This window comes from Salmo salar, chromosome 12, assembly GCF_965601325.2.
Source record: "Salmo salar chromosome 12, fSalSal1, whole genome shotgun sequence".
Lineage (NCBI taxonomy): Eukaryota > Metazoa > Chordata > Actinopteri > Salmoniformes > Salmonidae > Salmo > Salmo salar.
Window position 1 is genome coordinate 18,631,104 of NC_138302.1, and position 19,717 is coordinate 18,650,820.

Below are 19,717 nucleotides of genomic sequence, written 5' to 3' on the forward strand. Positions count from 1 at the left end.
GGACAGCCCCCACCTTGTCCTCCATGGTGCTGATCCCCTCCTTCCCCACTCGGTGGCCCAAGAAGGACACCTCTCTCCTCATGAAGTGGCACTTCTCGGGGTGGAGCTTCAGACCTGTGGCAGCCACCCGCTCCAGCACACTCCGTAGCGCCACCAGAGCTGACTGGAAGGAGCTGCCATGGGCCAGGATGTCATCGAGGTATACCAGACACTGCTGTCGGGGGATGCCATCCAGCACCCTGTCCATCAAATGCTCAAAAGTAGCTGGAGCGTTGCACAGGCCAAAGCACAGGACCTTGAACTGCCAGTGTCCTCTGTTAGTGGAGAATGCAGTTTTGGCTCTGGGCTCTGGGGAGAGGGGCACCTGCCAGTAGCCACTGCGGAGGTCTAGTGAGGAGAACCAGGAGGACCCCCTAACCAGGTCCAGCGACTCATCGATACATGGTATGGGGTATGAGTCCTTCCTGGTTACCTCATTCAGCCGCCTGTAGTCCGCACAGAACCTCAGCTTGCCCCCCTTCTTAGGAACCATGACAAACGGCGCCGCCCAGGGGCTGTCTGAGGGCTCGATGAAGTCTGCCCGCTGCATCTCCAACACAGCCTTGTCTGCCGCCTCCTGGCATGCCAGCGGGATACGGCGGGGACGCATCTTGATGGGTCGAGCATCACCTGTGTCAATCTCATGCTGCACCAGATGAGTCTGACCCACCTCTTCCTCACTCAGCGCAAAGCTGTCTCTGAATTCAAACAGCAACTGCCACAACCGTTCCTGCTGCTCAGGGTCAAGACCAACACCGTTCCTCTCCCATATCTCCCTCACTGCAGACAGTGTCCTCTCCTCTCCCATCTGGGGTAGCTGGGCTGGGGGGGTGCGGCCCGGGCTCACGGAGGGCTGTGTCGTGGGGGTAGCTGGGGGAATGTAACACACAGCCGTAGGTGACAGGGGGGCTGGGGAAAAGTCACACACAGATGTGGGGGGGGGGGGGGCAGCCATGAGTCTCTGCTGCTTTAACTGTTGGAGTAAAGGGTTTGTTGGGTTGAGTGTATGTGATATTAGGGGGGGCCATGATGACTGCAGGCCCTCCCTGGAAGCTCAGTGTGCCCCCATTTAGGTCTAACTGGCAGCCTGTGCTCCTAAGAAAGTCCAACCCCAGGATACAAGGGTCCTGCACAGCCGCCACCCACACGGGATGACGCACAGTCCTGCCCTACTGTCAGAGTCATTATTCCCTTCCCTTTCATGGGTGCCAGCTCACCTGTGACTGTGCGGAGCTGCACAGTTGTGGGCTCACACTGAATCCAACCTGGTACAATATCTGGCCTCACCAGGGTTACTGTGGACCCAGTGTCCACCAGGGCAGAGCAGGGCACCCCCTCGACAGTGACATGACAAAAGTCCCCAACACAGGTCCGGCCCACCACAACAACAGGCTCCGTCCGCTTGCCCACGTCTGCTTCTGGGGGAAGTGGAGCCTTGCTTCCCCGTCTGGGCCGGTGGGCTCCTCCTGAAGAAGATGGTGGTGGTTGGGATAGAAAGCCAGGGGTCCGCACTACCCGGTCAATGCGGACCCCGAGCCGTTTCCCTAAGCTCCGGGGGACTTGGGGCAATCCCGGCGCAGATGGCCTGTCTGGCCACAACCCCAGCAGACCCGGGGACCACGGCATGTGTTTCGTTCCACCTGTAGCGACACAGCACGAATGAGTTCTGTCATATCAGCCACGCATGCAGGCTTTTCCGGCTCTGGGCTGCTCTGCCCCCCAGCTCTCCCAGAGGGTCTGCCTCCCTGCGCCCCCACCAAAGACCCAGCTGAAGCCCCAGCCCACACCAGCTCCCTCTCCAAAGCCATCTCCAAGGCTATCTGCAACGACTCAGGATGAGCCAGCTGGGTCTGTAGGCGCAGCTCCGTAGGAGAAAGCACCTGTATGAACTGGTCCCGTGCTAGCTCGCTCTGCACGTAGGGGGGGCATGTGAGCATATGCCCGCCGAGAGGCTCTCAATGTTATTAGCTAGCACCCGTAGAGGCTCTCCAGGCTGCCTGCGTCTATTACTCAGTTCGGAGCGCAGCAGCCCGGGCTGTACACACTGTCCATAACGCCTCCTCAGTGCTCCCACTAAGGCACCATAATCGCGTCTGTCCTCGGGGCTAATCAATATCAAACAGGCCAGAGCATCATCCGTCAGGCATAAAGCCAACTGCAGTGCCCTATCTTCATTCGACCACCCCCTAAAATGAGCTAACAGTTCAAACTGAGCATGAAAAGCTTCCCAATCCGCCTTACCGGAATACTTTGGGGTCTTAACGATACGGACGCAGCCGGGGGCTGGGCGCCGCCATGTTTGTTTACATCCTGAGCCCCAGATTCCTCGTCGACGTCACCCCTTCGGTCCGCCCACCAGAATCCGCACGAAACACGTTAGACGAAGCACTCATGCCCGCTTCAGCCGCCATCACTCCAACGTCCTCCCTCAAGCGGCCTCTGGGATCCGACGCCCTGGCGATCTCCTCAGCCAGATCCTCCGACGTCCATGCACACGCACCTCCTTGGCCATAATCGTCCCCTACCTCCACCTTCACTTTTGGATTCCCTTGAAGCATTTTCAACCCCGTTCTCACCTACGTTAGCTAGCTGGCTAACTTCTATACACGTTTTTACTTCTGACACCAGTGTAATGACCTGACTAGATCATGAAGGAACAATTGTCCAGACAGAGGATGGAGTTAACGAATGGACGGTTTATTAACCCAACTTAACACAGGCTACTGTTTGGCCGTAGCCCACGCCAAATAAATGAAAGGTACACTACAAACCAACCGTGACCTTCTCTTGTGAAGCCCAGACATAAGAGAGAGAACAATGGCTAAACCCGGTCTTAACTTCCAATGCTCCATCCCCCTGCCCAACCCCCCTTCACGCCACTCCGCCAACTACCAGGCTGCCCGGTATCAGAACATTCCAGGCATTCCCGTGATTGGCAGATAGCAGGTTGATTGGCATGACCCCGCGAACACTGGTAAGTACGACACAACCCACTAATAGCCTAACACATAACCCACAACTGTCTGTGCGGGTCGCTACAATATGAACGTTTTTTAACCTAGCTACCATGACAGTAGCTAGCTAACCTAGCTAGATAACTTAGTCGACATAGCTAATGTTAGCTAGCATAACCTATTTAAAATCTTATAGAGCAGATCATCTATCAACACAATAAATTGTGACATATAACATCACTAGCTAGTATCTCAAACGATTGTAACTTACCTGGCTTGAAAAGGCATTTGTGGTGATGTTGTGTATTCACTTGACACTTGCTAGCTTCTGGTCGAGTTTTCCACAGCAGTTTTCTCTAAAACCAGCGGGAGCAAGTAGTTAGTAGAAGAGTGAATGAAGCTGATATAGCGAGCAGCCCCCTCTGCTGGACAAAACAAGCACAACGCGATTGAGACGTCAACCGGTAGGCTCTGCTGCCCGGTCTTTCTTGCAACGTTAAATATTATTTCACTCTGCGGTCTGTTTTTAATGCACTGTTAAAAACGGGGACATTTCCGGTGACAGCTCCAGCCGGGGACAGGCCACCAAAAACGGGGACTGTCCCCGGAAAACATGTAAGACAGCGTGTTTATGTAAAGTCACTTTACATGCACAGTAACAATTCAATATTAAACGGATTATGGCAGTAGGCAGGTGCAATAGTCATGTAAACACCTTACATGACTATTAATCGGTGTAAGGTCAAAATTGAAGTAAGCATACCGATATGAGATTGAAAAACCTGGTTTTCTGAGCAACCTTTCGAATTATTAGGACATGTAAACACCTTAATCAGCGTTCCAGCTGTGTATTTGATCTGCATGTGCTAGCACGAGCCAAGCGAGGCTCCTCCCTCTTTAGCGTGAGTACAACGGAATGTATGCATCTTAGAAATAGTTTTAAAATACAAACTTTACATGTCCGAACCCATAATCAAATATGCTCACCAAAAATAACATGGTCGCTGTGGTAGAACTTTTATTTTGATTAGCGATTTTCTGTATTTATCAGAGTGCTATAGAAACCTGATTTCAGATGTGTCTATGTAAACATTATTATTTGGGAGATCGTTCTTCGTACAACGCATATAAATGTATAAACTATTATATGAATCAGATTATCCACAATAATCGCATTATTGTGTGTGTGCTTGTAACCGCACTCAATGTTATTGTTTTTCTTTGATTGAAACAACTAAAGTGAATTCAAACAATCCAATCAGAGAACCAGACCTGCAAATCTTTACCGCTCACCCCGCCCGTATTTTATAACCGACCAATCAGTGGTGGAGTGGGCGGAGTCAGGGATACCAGCGGAGGATTCAAACGGAAAATGGCAGCGGATAAAGATACAAATGAAAATACACAAAACAGAAGGTAAAATAACATTTAAACAATATGTAGACAGAATAAACCATGCACGCACGTAAATATACTATGGAGTTGTGGTACTGGCATTCGAATTTGGCTTGCTAGCTTCTCTGACATGCATGTTGTTTTTCAGTGACAGTGAAAGCTAATTGAGCTAGCTAACGTTAGTTAGCTACTGTAGCGCTGACAATCAAGTGACGTGTTGTGGCAAAATACAATTTCAGTGCATCACACAACTACTCTGAACGGAGTGAACAACAATACGGTGCATAGCATTTATTTCTGCGCTGTCGCTGAATTACAGCAAGACTCCATAGTTAGCTAGCTAGTAGTCGCAAATATAGACACAGCAGTGAGCTGTCATTGGTCGACTACGTTTTGAATGGTCCGGTGAGCGGGGTTTGTTGATTTTTAGACCATTCCATTGGTCCTGAAGTCAAATCTCCACTCACGTGAGGCACCAGGCCATGTAAAACCAACTCCCCACCATTATGCCAAGTCAAGCTGCTCTGAATTGCCAGTGAGTGTGTACTTGTGTGAAAGAGGTGTCTTCAGCTCACTGATCTTCAGAGCTATGAGTTCACTGATCTTTAGCGCAATGGACCCATACTTTCTCCTGTCTGTCCAACCACTAACCCATTCATCGACGCTAACTACCTTTAGCGCGTATGGACGACAGTATCTTCTGGCCGGAGGAGAAACATAAGGAACGTAGCTTTCATTTTCAAAATGCAAAAAGTTCAATTACTACACAGCTTTTTATAGGGTTACGGTTCAAATCAAATTTATTTATATAGCCCTTCGTACATCAGCTGATATCTCAAAGTGCTGTACAGAAACCCAGCCTAAAACCCCAAACAGCAAGCAATGCATGTGAAAGAAGCGCGGTGGCTCGGAAAAACTCCCTAGGAAAGGCCAAAAAATACGGTTCACACACGGCCACTGAAGACAGACACTACAAACATGTTGTCACTGAAAAATACTGTTGGCTGCAACTGTTAAAGCTTTCTACAGTACGTGCATTTTTTGCATTTGTGAAATTATGTTGAAGTGATATGAAAGTGGAGGGCTTTATGTTTCTAGAACTGTACCGCAATTGAGAACCGATTCACATTTAGATGGAGTATTTTGCTGTTTCAGCTGCCAGATTCAATTCGCCTCTAACAAAACATGAGGTCTTTGGACTATAGTAACGTTAGGCTTCTTTAGTCCGTTATTGGGCTAGCCAACCACTACACCATCATCATACGTGTGTGTAAGAGGGAGACAGATTTGGTGTGTGTGAGAAAGTCAGTGTAAAGATAAAGCGGTTGTTTAAAGATTTGCCTAGATCTTCAGCATCTGTATGTGTGTTCCATCAGGGGTACGGTGTGTAAGGTGGTGATCAGCCAGGATGCAGGGGGATCTTCGGGCGGCGGTGGTGTTGGTGGCTGCCCGCCCGTCATCTTTAACCCAGATTTCTTTGTGGAGAAGCTACGTCACGAGAGACCTGAGGTGTTTCAAGAGCTGGTGCTTAGCAACATCAGCCGCCTCATCGACCTTCCCGGTGCTGAGTTCTCTCTGCTGTTAGGGGACGAGGGAGGGCCCAAGACACTCACAGGGGCCGGAGGGGGATTCTTCCGCTCCTTCAACTTCCTCAAACGTAAAGGTGAGAGACCTGCCATGAGGATCAACCAAGGCTGTCTTCACCTGGGGTGTGTTCAGCAGGATGCAATGTAGAACAAATATGCCTGTCTGACATGTAGAAGAGGGAATCACGATGGCTTTACTCATGGCATTTTAATCTGCAACGTTTGACAGTGTTTGGCTACTGAACGTGGCCCTGGGTTGCAATAATGTTGAATAATAATATAAATGTACAGCACTCAGATTCTCGTCCTTTGGCCGTTGTCATCGTCACAGATAAGGAAGTGGTGTTTGGGACTCCTTTGACAGAGGGAGGCATCGCCCAGATTTACCAGCTCATCGAATACCTCAGCAAGAGTGAGTTGATCATGTTGTTGTTACAGTTCCCATCTGAGGCATGATCCCTGAATGTAATTCTCTCTTCTCTGTCCTAGCACCCAATGGTAGAACCAGCTAGGACAGCAGTGTCCCTGCCCATCTTCCGAAACATCTAAAACCCTATCTCTTCTAAGAGTATCTTAAGTAATCCCACAGAACCCCCCCCCCCCCCCCCCCCCCTTCTTTCTAGCTCTAACTTTGCTGATAGCTACTTTATTGAGGAAAAATGTACTTAATATGCCTGTGATATGTGGTTGTCCCACCTAGTTATCTTAAGATAAATGCACTAACTGTCGCAAAGTGTCTGCTAAATGACTCAAATGTAATGTAAAATTTTATCAGAAAGTAGGCTAAACTTGCTGTTCTGACATGCAGTGTTGTAGTACTCAAGTCTGTAGTACCAGCTTTCTACATTAAGCAATGGAGCTTTTAGCACTACCAAGGGAGTCGTAACTGGAATGTAAAAGACTGACTCGAACACTAGGGACTTGGGACTCGGTGTAGTACCCCCCCCCCCCCCCCAAAAAAAATACGATTCTCCATGACTGTCTGTTTTATTTTGATTGTTAGTTCTCAAAGGTGATCTTATTTAAAAATATGTAGTTATATAGCTCCTTATATAGTGTTGGTCTCATATTTCATGAGCTGAAATAAAAGGTCCCAGAAATGTTCCATATGCACAAAAAGTGTATTTCTCTCATTTTGTGCACAAATTTGTTTACATCCCGTTAGTGAGCATTTATCCTTTGCCAAGATAATCCATCCACCTGACAGGTGTGGCATATCATGAAGCTGATTCATCCGCATGATCATTACACAGGTGCACATTGTGCTTGGAACGATAAAAGGCCACTTTAAAATGTGCGGGTTTGTCACACAACACAATGCCACAGATGTCTCAAGTTTTGAGGGAGCGTGCAATTGGCATGCTGACTGCAGGAATGGCCACCAGTGCTGTTGCCAGAGAATTTTATATTAATTTCTCTACCATAAACTGCCTCAGTCTCCAACCTCATGCATCGGCATGATAATGCACGGCCCCATGTGGCAAGGATTTGTACACAATTCCTGGAATTGCACCAGCCATTGCACCAGACATGTCACCCATTTCGCATGTTTAGGATGCTCTGGATCAACATGTAAGACAGTGTGTTCCGGTTCCCGCCAATATACAGCAACTTTGCACAGCCATTGAAGAGGAGTGGTACAGAATTCTACAGGCCACAATCAACAGCCTGATCAACTTTATGCAAAGGAGATGTTGCGCTGCAGGAGGCAGATGGTGTTCACACCAGATACTGACTGGTTTTCTGATTTATACACCCCTACATTTTTTAAGGTATCTGTGACCAACAGATGCATATCTATATTCCCAGTCATGTAAAATCCATAGAGTAGGGCCTAATGAATTAATTTCAGCTGACTGGTTTCCTTATAGGAACTCTAACTCAGTAAAGTCTTTGAAATTGCATCATGTTGCCTTTTATATTTCTGTTCAGTATACATACTGTATATCTGGTTTTAGTAGTTTAAGTTTGCACTGAAAACATTTTACAAACCCTAAAATAATTTCCATTCCATAAAAAAAATATTATAATAACTTAATTTTTTGGAATGCCGGGAATGATTTATAAATGAGTATTGGAGAAACACTGCTGATTGATTCACTACATATTTGACTTATTGATTGATTTCCACCATTGATTGATGATCAGACTTACATGTTAAGGGCCTGTTCAGGGTGCTAGGTGATTTGTTTCATTGATTGATTGATGATCAGACCTGCAGGTAGAGGGTCTGTTCAGGGTGCCAGGTAACAGTGTGCGGCAGCAGGCCCTGAAGGAGCAGCTGAATAGTGGGGCAGATATCGACCTGGAGGCAGGGGGCTTCCACCCCAACGACGTGGCCACCCTCCTCAAGACCTTCCTGGGAGAGCTACCTGAACCCCTCCTCACACACCAACACTTCCACGCTCACCTCAAAATAGCAGGTACTCCTGTCTGAGCACCTCCCCACTCTCTCTCTCTCTCCTGTAGCTTTTTAGTTTTCAAAAACCTACAAAAAACAATCACACCCTGGTGCTCAAAAATCTGTAGAATTGATGTTCAGTTTTTAATATACCTATATTGAAGTCTCTTGTGTGTTCTGTTTCTGTCCCATCCCCATCTTCCCCTCTCTCCTCCCTCCATTCCCCCAGACATGACTCTGTTGGATGAGAAGGGCAACATGACGTCAGTACCTGATAAGGAGCGTCAGATTGAGGCCTTACAGCTCCTCTTCCTGCTGCTGCCCCAGGCCAACCGCAGCCTCCTCAAACTGATCCTGGACCTGCTCTACCACACCGCCAAGCAGCAGGACAAGAACAAAATGTCCGCCTTCAACCTCGCCCTCATGTTCGCCCCCCACGTTGTGTGGCCCAGAGATGTATGTACTGCAACTCAAATTCAAATCAAATGTGTATTATAAAACCTGTTTTTATGTCGGCAGTTGACAAAAAGTGCTTTATAGATACCCAGCATAAAACCTCAGAGAAAGCAATGCCAAGGCAGAATCACAGGGACTAGGAAAAACGCCTGAAGCTGGACTGTGCCGTGATCATTTATCATGTGGATCAGGGTTTCCCAAACTCTGTCCTGAGGCTTGTTGTCCTAGCACTACACAACTGATTCAGATAGTCACAGTTTGACCATGACTTCCTTATTTCAATCAGCTGTGTAGTGCATAATACATGAGTATTCAGACCCTTTGCTATGAGAGTTGAAATTGAGCTCAGGTGCATCCTGTTTCCATTGATCATCGAGATGTTTCTACAACTTGATTGGAGTCCACCTGTGGTAAATTCAATTGATTGGACATGTTTTGGAAAGGCACACACCTGTCTATACACTGTCAACTGTGGGACCTTATATGTCAGAGCAAAAAACAAGCCATGAGGTTAAAGGAATTGTCTGTAGAGTGCCCGAGACAGGATTGTGTTGATGCACAGATCTGGGGAAGGGTACCAGGTACCAAAAAAAGCACAGTGGTCTCAATCATCCTTAAATGGAGGAAGTTTGGAACCACCGAGACTCATGACCAAACTGAGCAATCGGGGGGAAAAGGGTCTTGGTCATAGAAGTGACCAAGAACCCAATGGTTCAGAGCTTCAGAGTTCTGTTAAATGTAGGCTTTACTGTCCTGTAGTCATGGCGATTTATTCACTTGGCTTGCCTAGTAGAACCTCAGATATACACTGGCCCACAAATGTGTTCAGTGTTTTGTTCTGGTACAGCCTATCCTCACAGTGCACTGTGTTATGAATTGTAGAATCAGGAATGTAATAAAATAAAAATGCATTCAATTTAGATGTGAATATAAATAATTAGGTGGGTGCTTATTTGTCCTATTTCACACATGTAATGTTACGCATGTATTTTTTTTTTTTTGCATATCCCAACTCCCCCTGAGACCCTGGGAGATTGGGGTCACGGCCAGGGTCTGCCATTATCAACGGCGACCCTGGAGCAATTAGGGCTAAGAGCCTTAATCAAGGCACATCAACACATTTTTCACTTTGTCGGCTCTGGGATTTAAACAAGGGACTTTTTAGTTACTGGCCCAACGCTCTAACCACTAGGCTACCTCTGACTGATTGATTTTCATTCAGCTACAGTAATTTGTGTGTGTTTTATCCAGATGGTGGCCAGTGACCTCCAGGAGAATCTGAAGAAGCTAAACAACGGCATGGCCTTCCTCATCAAACACTCCCAGAAACTATTCAGGGTCAGAGAGACTAACTTCACACTCTGGGCCAGTTTCCCAACCCAGAATAAGCCTAGTCCAGAGGGGTTTCTATACAGCAGGATCAAAGAGTTAGCCAGCTAACTTGCCTAAATATTCTGCTAACTTTGAAACATTTTGAAAGATCATCTTGAAATGAGCATGGTCTAATTGATTCAACAAACAAAAACACATATCTAAGTTTAGCTTCTTTAAAAACAAAATTACAAAAATTTGAACCAGAAAATCTATAGTTATTTCTGATTGCTTTTCAAAGTTAGCTGGCTAACACATTACTCCTGCTTTGTACTATGCCACACTGGACTAAAACACTTCTGAACACATTGAGAATACCTCATACTATTGGCTTCAACTGTGTCTGGGAAACTGGCCCAGTTGTCAGTGTTATTTTATAAGATCTGTGGAACATGGGCTACAATAAGGTAATGCTTTGTGTCAAGTACAGAAGAGAAATATAATCATTATTTTTGGTGTGTTTTGATAATTATTGTGTGTGTCCACTCAGGCTCCTATGTACATGAGGGAGCATGCCAGAATGCACTTCACGGGATCTAAGACCCTGCAGACCAAGGTTAGTAGTAGGACTCTTTCACCTGGTGGGTTTACATCTATATCATTAAAGGATGTTGCACTTCTCTCAAACAAAGGACCATATTTGATCAAACTGGGGCAAGTGATCATGAAGCGTCTCAAAGCAGGAGTGCTGATCGAGGTTCAGATCCTCCCCCTTTCCATTCATTATAATCTGCAGGGCCAAACTTATCCTAGATCAGCACTCCTCTGAGACGCTTTATGAATACAGGCCCTGTATAGGTGTAAGCATCCCAGTTTACCAGAAGGCTAGGTGGAGCTATTGCCCAACTTGTTTACACCTTTCTAGTCTTTTTAGATCCACCCGGGCCTATTATAAGTGTCTAGGTCCTAGAAATGTCTAGCTGTGGTTTAGAAATGTCTAGCTAAAGCAGGATCATAGAGTTAGAAATGTCTAGCTGTGGTTTAGAAATGTCTAGCTAAAGCAGGATCATAGAGTTAGAAATGTCTAGCTGTGGTTTAGAAATGTCTAGCTAAAGCAGGATCATAGAGTTAGAAATGTCTAGCTGTGGTTTAGAAATGTCTAGCTAAAGCAGGATCATAGAGTTAGAAATGTCTAGCTAAAGCAGGATCATAGAGTTAGAAATGTCTAGCTGTGGTTTAGAAATGTCTAGCTGTGGTTTAGAAATGTCTAGCTAAAGCAGGATCATAGAGTTAGAAATGTCTAGCTGTGGTTTAGAAATGTCTAGCTAAAGCAGGATCATAGAGTTAGAAATGTCTAGCTGTGGTTTAGAAATGTCTAGCTGTGGTTTAGAAATGTCTAGCTAAAGCAGGATCATAGAGTTAGAAATGTCTAGCTGTGGTTTAGAAATGTCTAGCTAAAGCAGGATCATAGAGTTAGAAATGTCTAGCTGTGGTTTAGAAATGTCTAGCTAAAGCAGGATCATAGAGTTAGAAATGTCTAGCTGTGGTTTAGAAATGTCTAGCTAAAGCAGGATCATAGAGTTAGAAATGTCTAGCTGTGGTTTAGAAATGTCTAGCTAAAGCAGGATCATAGAGTTAGCAATGTCTAGCTGTGGTTTAGAAATGTCTAGCTAAAGCAGGATCATAGAGTTAGCAATGTCTAACTGTGGTTTAGAAATGTCTAGCTGTGGTTTAGAAATGTCTAGCTGTGGTTTAGAAATGTCTAGCTAAAGCAGGATCAAAGAGTTAGCAATGTCTAACTGTGGTTTAGAAATGTCTAGCTGTGGTTTAGGGGCGTAGATCAACCTAATCTCCCTCTAAGGTGAAATAGGTTCTGTCCCATGTGGCACCCTATTCCCTTTATAGTGCACTACTTTATATAAGGAATAGGGTGCCATTTGGGATGTATCCATAGACTCATGTTGTGATGGAAACTAATAGCTCCTTTCTCACCCCCTCCCTCAGGATGATATAGACCTATTATCTGTGACTGGTTTCCATGCCCCTGTTCCCCTGAAGAGGTGTTGGGCTGACCCGTCTCAGTACCTGTCCCCCTCCTCGTCGTCCCAGGGCCAGCAGCACCACACAGAGGAGTCCCTGAAGGAGCTGTTCAGACACGTCCATGACAACATGCCCAACTCTGCCAAGAAGAAGAAACTCTTACGACAGGTACTCACTGCCGGACTGCTTCTTAATATTCTCTTTCCTTGTCTCCTTTTCGATACGAGGCAGATTTCACATTTCATGTAGATTAGAATGACTAGCTAATCCCAATATCCTGTCTCCTCATCCTCCATCTCGTTCTCCTCCTGCAGCTTGCTAAACAGACCACCCCCGGCCTGGCCCCAGGGACACCCATCAACAACTATCAGACCCCCCCGGCCCAGAGCAAGAAACACCCCCGCTCCCGCTCCTTCGGAGGATTCATCAAGGTGTGTGTCATTGTGTTTATGTGTATTTGACTTACAATTGTAATATCCAATCAACACACTTTGCATGTATTTTGTAAATGTGTTACTTTGTATCCAATATGAACTTAGTATGTTGTAGTCACCATCTGCTACATCATAACTGTTCTGTCTATTGTATATGAGGATCTTTAAGGGCAATTCCTCCCCTTTTCAACCTCCTATTCATTATGCCAAGCACCATACCAGTGAAAATGGGCATTTCTACATTATATAGCTTCAAAAGTTATCTATGACATTATCAAAAAAATATTTCCTGGTAAAGTGAAGGTTAAATAACTGTTCTGTCAACTGTCCTACCCTCCTGATCAAATGAACCAATAAAAACAGAGGAGACATAAGGGGGACCAACAGGCGTTGGAGAGGAGGGGCAGACAAATCTCCCCGGAGATGGTTGCTGCGGCGATGGGACGGCTGGGAAAGGAGAACGTCGTCCTGCAGTCGGTGAGCGACATTGACACACAAGGAGACCACACAAACACACTTCCTTGTCCACAGCTTCCTTGTTTTTTGTAGATGTTCATGGTTGTGTGTGTGCGTCTCCAGGTGAACAGTCCGGTGACGGTGAATAATAATACTCCAGTGGGGGTCAAGGCCTATGATAGCATGGCCCTCAATAGAGAGAGGAGACTCAACTATCAAAGGTGTGTTGCTTTTGGATTGATAACATGGCAATTCCCACTTTTTTTATAGACATTTACATACATGTGTTTTTGCGTATGTTGTATATCTTTCCTGATGCACTTCAATGTCATCATTCAACATTACAATACAGCCACATTTCCACATCTTGTGAGCTTTGTTAACTTTATCTGTTTTGTCCTGTGTCTCATTCATCTTCTTTCTTTTTTCCCCTTTATCTCTCCGTCTCCCTCCCTCCAGGACTCTTCATCCATCTCCAGAATGTGTTTCTCTCCCTCCCTAGAAACATCGATGTAGAGGATTGGTACTAGCAACACCGGACTTGTTTTTTTTTTTTGGTCTTTTATAAAGTAAACTGTATTGTAACTTTCTAAATCCGTGACGAATACAACATTAGTCCCCAGCCAGACATGGGTTGCATCCCAATAATCTCTTATTTCTCCTGAAGTGTGCTCTTGTTCACTTCCCTCAATGAGCCTACATAGATACTTTTACAGTTGACCACTAGCTGAGCCTATATGGATACTTTTACAGTTGACCACTAGCCGAGCCTATATGGATACTTTTACAGTTGACCACTAGCTGAGCCTATATGGATACTTTTACAGTTGACCACTAGCTGAGCCTACATGGATACTTTTACAGTTGACCACTAGCTGAGCCTACATGGATACTTTTACAGTTGACCACTAGCTGAGCCTATATGGATACTTTTACAGTTGACCACTAACTGAGCCTATATGGATACTTTTACAGTTGACCACTAGCTGAGCCTATATGGATACTTTTACAGTTGACCACTAGCTGAGCCTACATGGATACTTTTACAGTTGACCACTAGCTGAGCCTATATGGATACTTTTACAGTTGACCACTAGCCGAGCCTATATGGATACTTTTACAGTTGACCACTAGCTGAGCCTATATGGATACTTTTACAGTTGACCACTAGCTGAGCCTACATAGATACTTTTACAGTTGACCACTAGCTGAGCCTATATGGATACTTTTACAGTTGACCACTAGCTGAGCCGATATTGTACTATATGTAAGTATCTTGTTTGTGTTTTTTACATTTTCTTCTGAATCTGATGTTTGTACTACTCATCTGAAAATGTGGTGTCTAATTTCAGTAATATTCTACGTCCCAATTGTTGCCCTACACACACACAGCACACTGACGGGATGATTATATCCCCCTACAAAATGCTGATTAGCACCAGTCACATTCGTCTGGGGCCTGTTCCAAAAAGCTGGTTCAATGAGTTAGCCAGCAAACTGGCCCAAATTGCTTGAAATGACTCAACAACAACAGAAACAACTATTATACAAACGAAGATTATTTTAATCAACCAGGAAATCAAGAGAGCTGAGGCAAAGGCTGTTAATCAACCCTGCCTTCTGGAATATCAAAGTTAGCTGGCTGATGTATTAACCCTGCCTTCTGGAATATCAAAGCTAGCTGGCTGATGTATTAACCCTGCCTTCTGGAATATCAAAGCTAGCTGGCTGATGTATTAACCCTTCCTTCTGGAATATCAAAGCTAGCTGGCTGATGTATTAACCCTGCCTTCTGGAATATCAAAGCTAGCTGGCTGATGTATTAACCCTGCCTTCTGGAATATCAAAGTTAGCTGGCTGATGTATTAACCCTGCCTTCTGGAATATCAAAGCTAGCTGGCTGATGTATTAACCCTGCCTTCTGGAATATCAAAGTTAGCTGGCTGATGTATTAACCCTGCCTTCTGGAATATCAAAGCTAGCTGGCTGATGTATTAACCCTGCCTTCTGGAATATCAAAGCTAGCTGGCTGATGTATTAACCCTGCCTTCTGGAATATCAAAGTTAGCTGGCTGATGTATTAACCCTGCCTTCTGGAATATCAAAGCTAGCTGGCTGATGTATTAACCCTGCCTTCTGGAATATCAAAGCTAGCTGGCTGATGTATTAACCCTGCCTTCTGGAATATCAAAGTTAGCTGGCTGATGTATTGACCTGCCTTCTGGAATACCCCACAGCTCTTATGGTGTCTAAAGGCCAGTGGGTTTACTGATACTGTCTGTTAGCTCAAATGACTCCCCCATTCCCTATATAGTGCACTACACTTTATAGTAGTGCATGTGGTGGTGTTGGAGAGAGAAACACTGGCTCAGGGTTTTCTTGGATCTATATCATACAAATACAGGTCAATACATATTGGATGATGATGAACAAACCAACCTGTAATGGCATCTGTGTTTGGGAGAGATGTAGGTAGGGCTTCATTTTGGGATGACTATTTATTTTTATTGTCTGAGATTTGTGTATTAACTGATTTGAACTCCTCAATGTGTACAATGACATATTTCACCTGCCTGGTTTGGCCTTTGAGGTTTGATAGTACAATGTTGTGATTATAATTAATTTTCTTTTATTTTTTAACTGGAAGTCATGGGTTTTTGGGTGGATATTGGTTGGGACGCTAATGTTGTTGAAAGATTTTCTGGAAGTCTGAGATGGTTTTTGCTTTGTTGGAGAGAGAATTTGTAGTGACGGTGTCAATAGAGGATTCTCTTACAGTACCTTCAGTGTTGCCCGGTCTGATACAAGTTTTCTTTATTGAGCGTGAATTGGGACATTTTGATCTGGGTCATGTTCTTTAGGCACCAAATAGAACAAGACGGATTCAAACTGGGAGGGACTACCTGGACTTTGTCCAATAAGGAACCCTTATTTTCACTTTCCGTTGCAGAACGTTTTGAAAAGTTTTTGTGTACCCTAATGGACATGACGTTGGTTTTAATGGGGCTGTTTTTAGAGGAAGTGTTAATGGGGAATGTGTGAGAATGGGTTTGTGGTAAGTTTCAAAGAGATGGGTGTGTTTTTTATGAATTTTTTTATACATGAAATGAAAGACACCAGAAGCTTGCTGCTGAGGTTATCAAGATGGCTTTGTTTTTTACTCTTTTTATTTTATATGTGCTGGTCAAGTAGCCTACCAATTTTACATGTTATTCCACTGCTTTTTTTAAATGGACTTTTGGCCCCTGTCTTTTCTCTCTGTTACCTGAAGGTTTTCAGCCAATCAAGGCCCAACATATTTTAAGTGTCATTTTGAAAAGCTGAAGGGTCATCTGGCCATTAGTGGTTGATACACACTGAGTCTTGCTGGAAACATTTTTGCTAATGTGCAATCATCTTTATGACGTGAGTCAGTTCTAGATTACATGATACAACATGTGGGCATTCTTTTAATCTCCCTTATTATTTTTGTGTTACGTGTGTCTTGTATGTTGAAAGTCTTTGGTTTTGTCAGCCAATGTTGACCATGGTCTTAAATGTTTACACATCAACTGTACAGTACTACTAGTTTTTCTGCTTATTTTTGTTCAGTCTATCTGTGAATAACAACAGCATGGGTATGTGTCCCAAATGGCACCCTATTCCCTATATAGTGCACTACTTTTGAGCAGAGCTCTGTGCCCTGGTCAGAAGTAGTGCACTACATTTTGAATTTTGAGACGCAGACATGGAGTTACATTAATGTCTTCTAAAATAAACATAGTATACTATAATCTCACATTGCTGCCTAGACTTACTTTCATGCATCTTCCTCTGTTCATATAAATCTGTTACCAGTGCCTTTTAATGTAAGGTCATTTTAGCCTACCTTTACCTGTTTTTTAGTTTTTATGCTGTGTAAAATGTTTTTTAACTCTGTCAAATAGATGCATTGATTTACTACTGGTGCTATGGATTAAAACAATTTTTCTACATGTGGAAAGTCTCACTGCAGAACATAAAATGTTACATACACTGCTGCACATTTCTTGAACATCCACGAGGTGGCATCCCGAGTCATTGAGTAAGGACCCTGTGTAGTGCTAGGGCATAGACCAAAACGTGCACCCAGGGGGGACCCAGGACCGAGTTTGAGAAACCCTGCTATAGACCACTACATACGTATTGAGTGTATTATGTATGCAGTTTAAATCTAATAGTTTAACCTACATCAGACTCAGCAGAGGTAAAGGCAGGTTTGGCTACTCTAATCTTTAAATAGGCCGTTTTTGAAAGAATAGGAATTATGATTTCACCTGCCCAGCTGTCACGGAAGTCAAGTTTCCATTGCCTTGTCTGTTTAAAAAGCACATACAATTAAAGGAATAATTTATAGCAGCTTTAGCCTATATTCTTGGCATCTTGTGCTTAAATTACAAACAGTAATTTGTAGTATAGGCCTATCCTGTTCTTGTTTGGGGTAGGTTAATATCAGAAGCAATTGATATTCCAGGGAACAACCTTCCTCCTATGTATGTAATTATCTCATAAATGTCTATAATGTGAACATTGGCTGTGAAATTCATATTCCTGATGAAGAATTTAATACATTTTTCCGCAGACGCCCCACGCGTATTTGACTACCGCAGGCGCGCGCTGCCATTGATATTGCCGTTTTCGTAATTGTTCATTGTAGAAATGGAGCGTTTTTTTCTTAATTCCAACCTGTCTCTTCGATTCACCGTAAACTCTGCCGAGCGAAGCGGAAACGCAGTAAGATAGAACCTAGCGCACATCAAGGCTCTATGCGCGCTCTACCTAGCGCCCCTTGGCATCGCATCTGCTCCACTTCCAGGGCGCGATCAATTCAGACGCGCCTCGGATGAAATGAAAAGCGACCCACCGGCGTCCCCGCGCACTCAGAAACCTAATTTGTATTAGGAGCTCAAACGGGGGTCCTTCCCGCGCATGTAAACATCGAGGTTCTCTCTTTGTTGTCGGTCTGGGTGCAATGACTCATTCTATTCATCATGCACAATAGAGCCGCTGTGGCGCGTTTTCCCCGTGGCCAGTTTGTATTCGATAAAGTTTACTGTGTTTGTTTATGCGTGTGAGAGGAGAGTAGCCTTGTGAAATCAAACAGACTACAGACCATGGTAGGAAATTGGGGGGGGGGGGGGGACTAACAAAATAGAGAATAGACAATTCCATGGTAGAGAAAAAGACAGAATCATAGATATAATATTGAATTCTAGAGGGTTTGGTATCTGGTAATTATACTCACACTAAATTAAAAACCTGTCCCCTCATTTGAATTTCAAAAAGTCACAATCATTATTATGAATTAAAAGCAGGCGCTTTGTCCAGCAGTGAGCATCCATTGGTGCCAGTCAAAAGAAGCCTACCACTTTCCAATCCTGCAATACAGTAATACAGTAATACAAATCATTTATACAGTTAACTACATGAAACGTTTATCTAAGCCACAATTCTATGGTAGAGGAAAAATACAGATAATTGAGAGACTAGGGTATTCCCCCCTCTGCATCCAGGCCCATGCAGCCTCGGGCTGTGTTCCCCCCAGGGGATGAGACCAAAAGCGGGCAGCACAGGAAGGGAGAGAGGCTACTGTAAATGGAAGTGGCTCTCACTACTACTGCTGCTGCCAGGAGAGAGAGCATGGATGTGAGTTCACACAGGGTTCTGGGAGGTGTGTGCCTGTGTGTGTGTGTGGCTTGGGGGGGGGGGGGGTTGTGTGGGAGGAGTCTCTCAGCTATTATTTGTAGAACCTTTCGATGGATGATTGCTGAGGGAGGGTGAGAGTCCTTTTTTGGTTGTTCACTGTTCCCTCTTCTACAGGCAGAGAGCACAATGAGTCAATGAAAGCTGAAGGGAAGAGGAGCACTGTTCAGCAGAGTGGCGGAGAGAGAGAGAGAGGGAGCAGGACCAAGAAGACGAGAGTACGAGAGGGAGAGAGAAAGAAGGAAAGCTTTTTGGACAGAGGTCTAAACCAGATAATAAAGAGCACGTCTGGTTTTAAAGCCAGGCTGGGATTAAGTATCAGTGACCGTTCATCTGAGGACTGACTACGCTACTTCACCTCTCTCTTTCTACAAGGTGGTTTTCTGATCTTCCCTTTTTTATTAGGGACATTTGGACCATTTTCTCCCCTCCACTTGGTCTCTGGTCAGGGGATCTTGCAAGCCGCAGTAACCCAGGTCTCTGGAGCTCTGAGTGGGGTTGAGGAAGAGGAGCCTTGTCTCTGGTTGCTGGTGCTTTGGGGCTAGAGGAGAGGATGGACATGCCAAGGAGAACCATGGCTGGAGCCGGGTCAGGGGGCTGTGGAGCCAGGCTAGGCCACGTTGGGGTGGCCCGGGCTGGGCTGTGGCTGCTGCTGTGGGGGTGCCTTCTGGGGGCTGGCGGGGTGGAGGCATGCCCTTCTCTGTGTACCTGTGTGGGAGCCACGGTGGACTGCCACGGCCTGGGGGTCCGGAACATCCCCAAGAATGTCCCCAGGACCACAGAGAGACTGTGAGTACTGGTGTGGTGTGTGTGCTCCTCTGTTTATGAGCGTGTCGTAGTGTGTGTAACAAACTATCAATGTGACTTATTGCCTGTGTGTGTGTGGGTTCCTGTGTGGCATAGCATGTCACCATGGTGTATGCC

The 19,717-nt window shown here is 45.1% G+C and overlaps 2 protein-coding genes across 2 annotated transcripts in view; both read left to right on the forward strand.

Moving 5' to 3' along the window:
- The first annotated feature begins 4,249 nt into the window (after positions 1 to 4,249).
- Positions 4,250 to 17,046, forward strand: LOC106591504 (rho GTPase-activating protein 19). Its single transcript, XM_014182728.3, has 12 exons — positions 4,250 to 4,409; positions 5,765 to 6,051; positions 6,306 to 6,386; positions 8,188 to 8,397; positions 8,605 to 8,831; positions 10,083 to 10,169; positions 10,693 to 10,758; positions 12,147 to 12,350; positions 12,497 to 12,613; positions 12,980 to 13,093; positions 13,196 to 13,293; positions 13,532 to 17,046. Exons 1-12 carry the CDS (start codon positions 4,366 to 4,368, stop codon positions 13,572 to 13,574), a joined length of 1,578 nt encoding a protein of 525 aa, XP_014038203.3. The 5' UTR covers positions 4,250 to 4,365; the 3' UTR covers positions 13,575 to 17,046.
- Positions 17,047 to 18,858: 1,812 nt separating this feature from the next.
- The window catches only part of LOC106594685 (slit homolog 1 protein), a 253,524-nt gene continuing 252,665 nt past the window's right edge, over positions 18,859 to 19,717 (forward strand). The window contains exon 1 of the mRNA XM_082958681.1: positions 18,859 to 19,582. Coding sequence (XP_082814807.1) covers positions 19,347 to 19,582 — 236 coding nt within the window. The 5' untranslated portion in view covers positions 18,859 to 19,346. The remainder of the gene's footprint in view (positions 19,583 to 19,717) is intronic.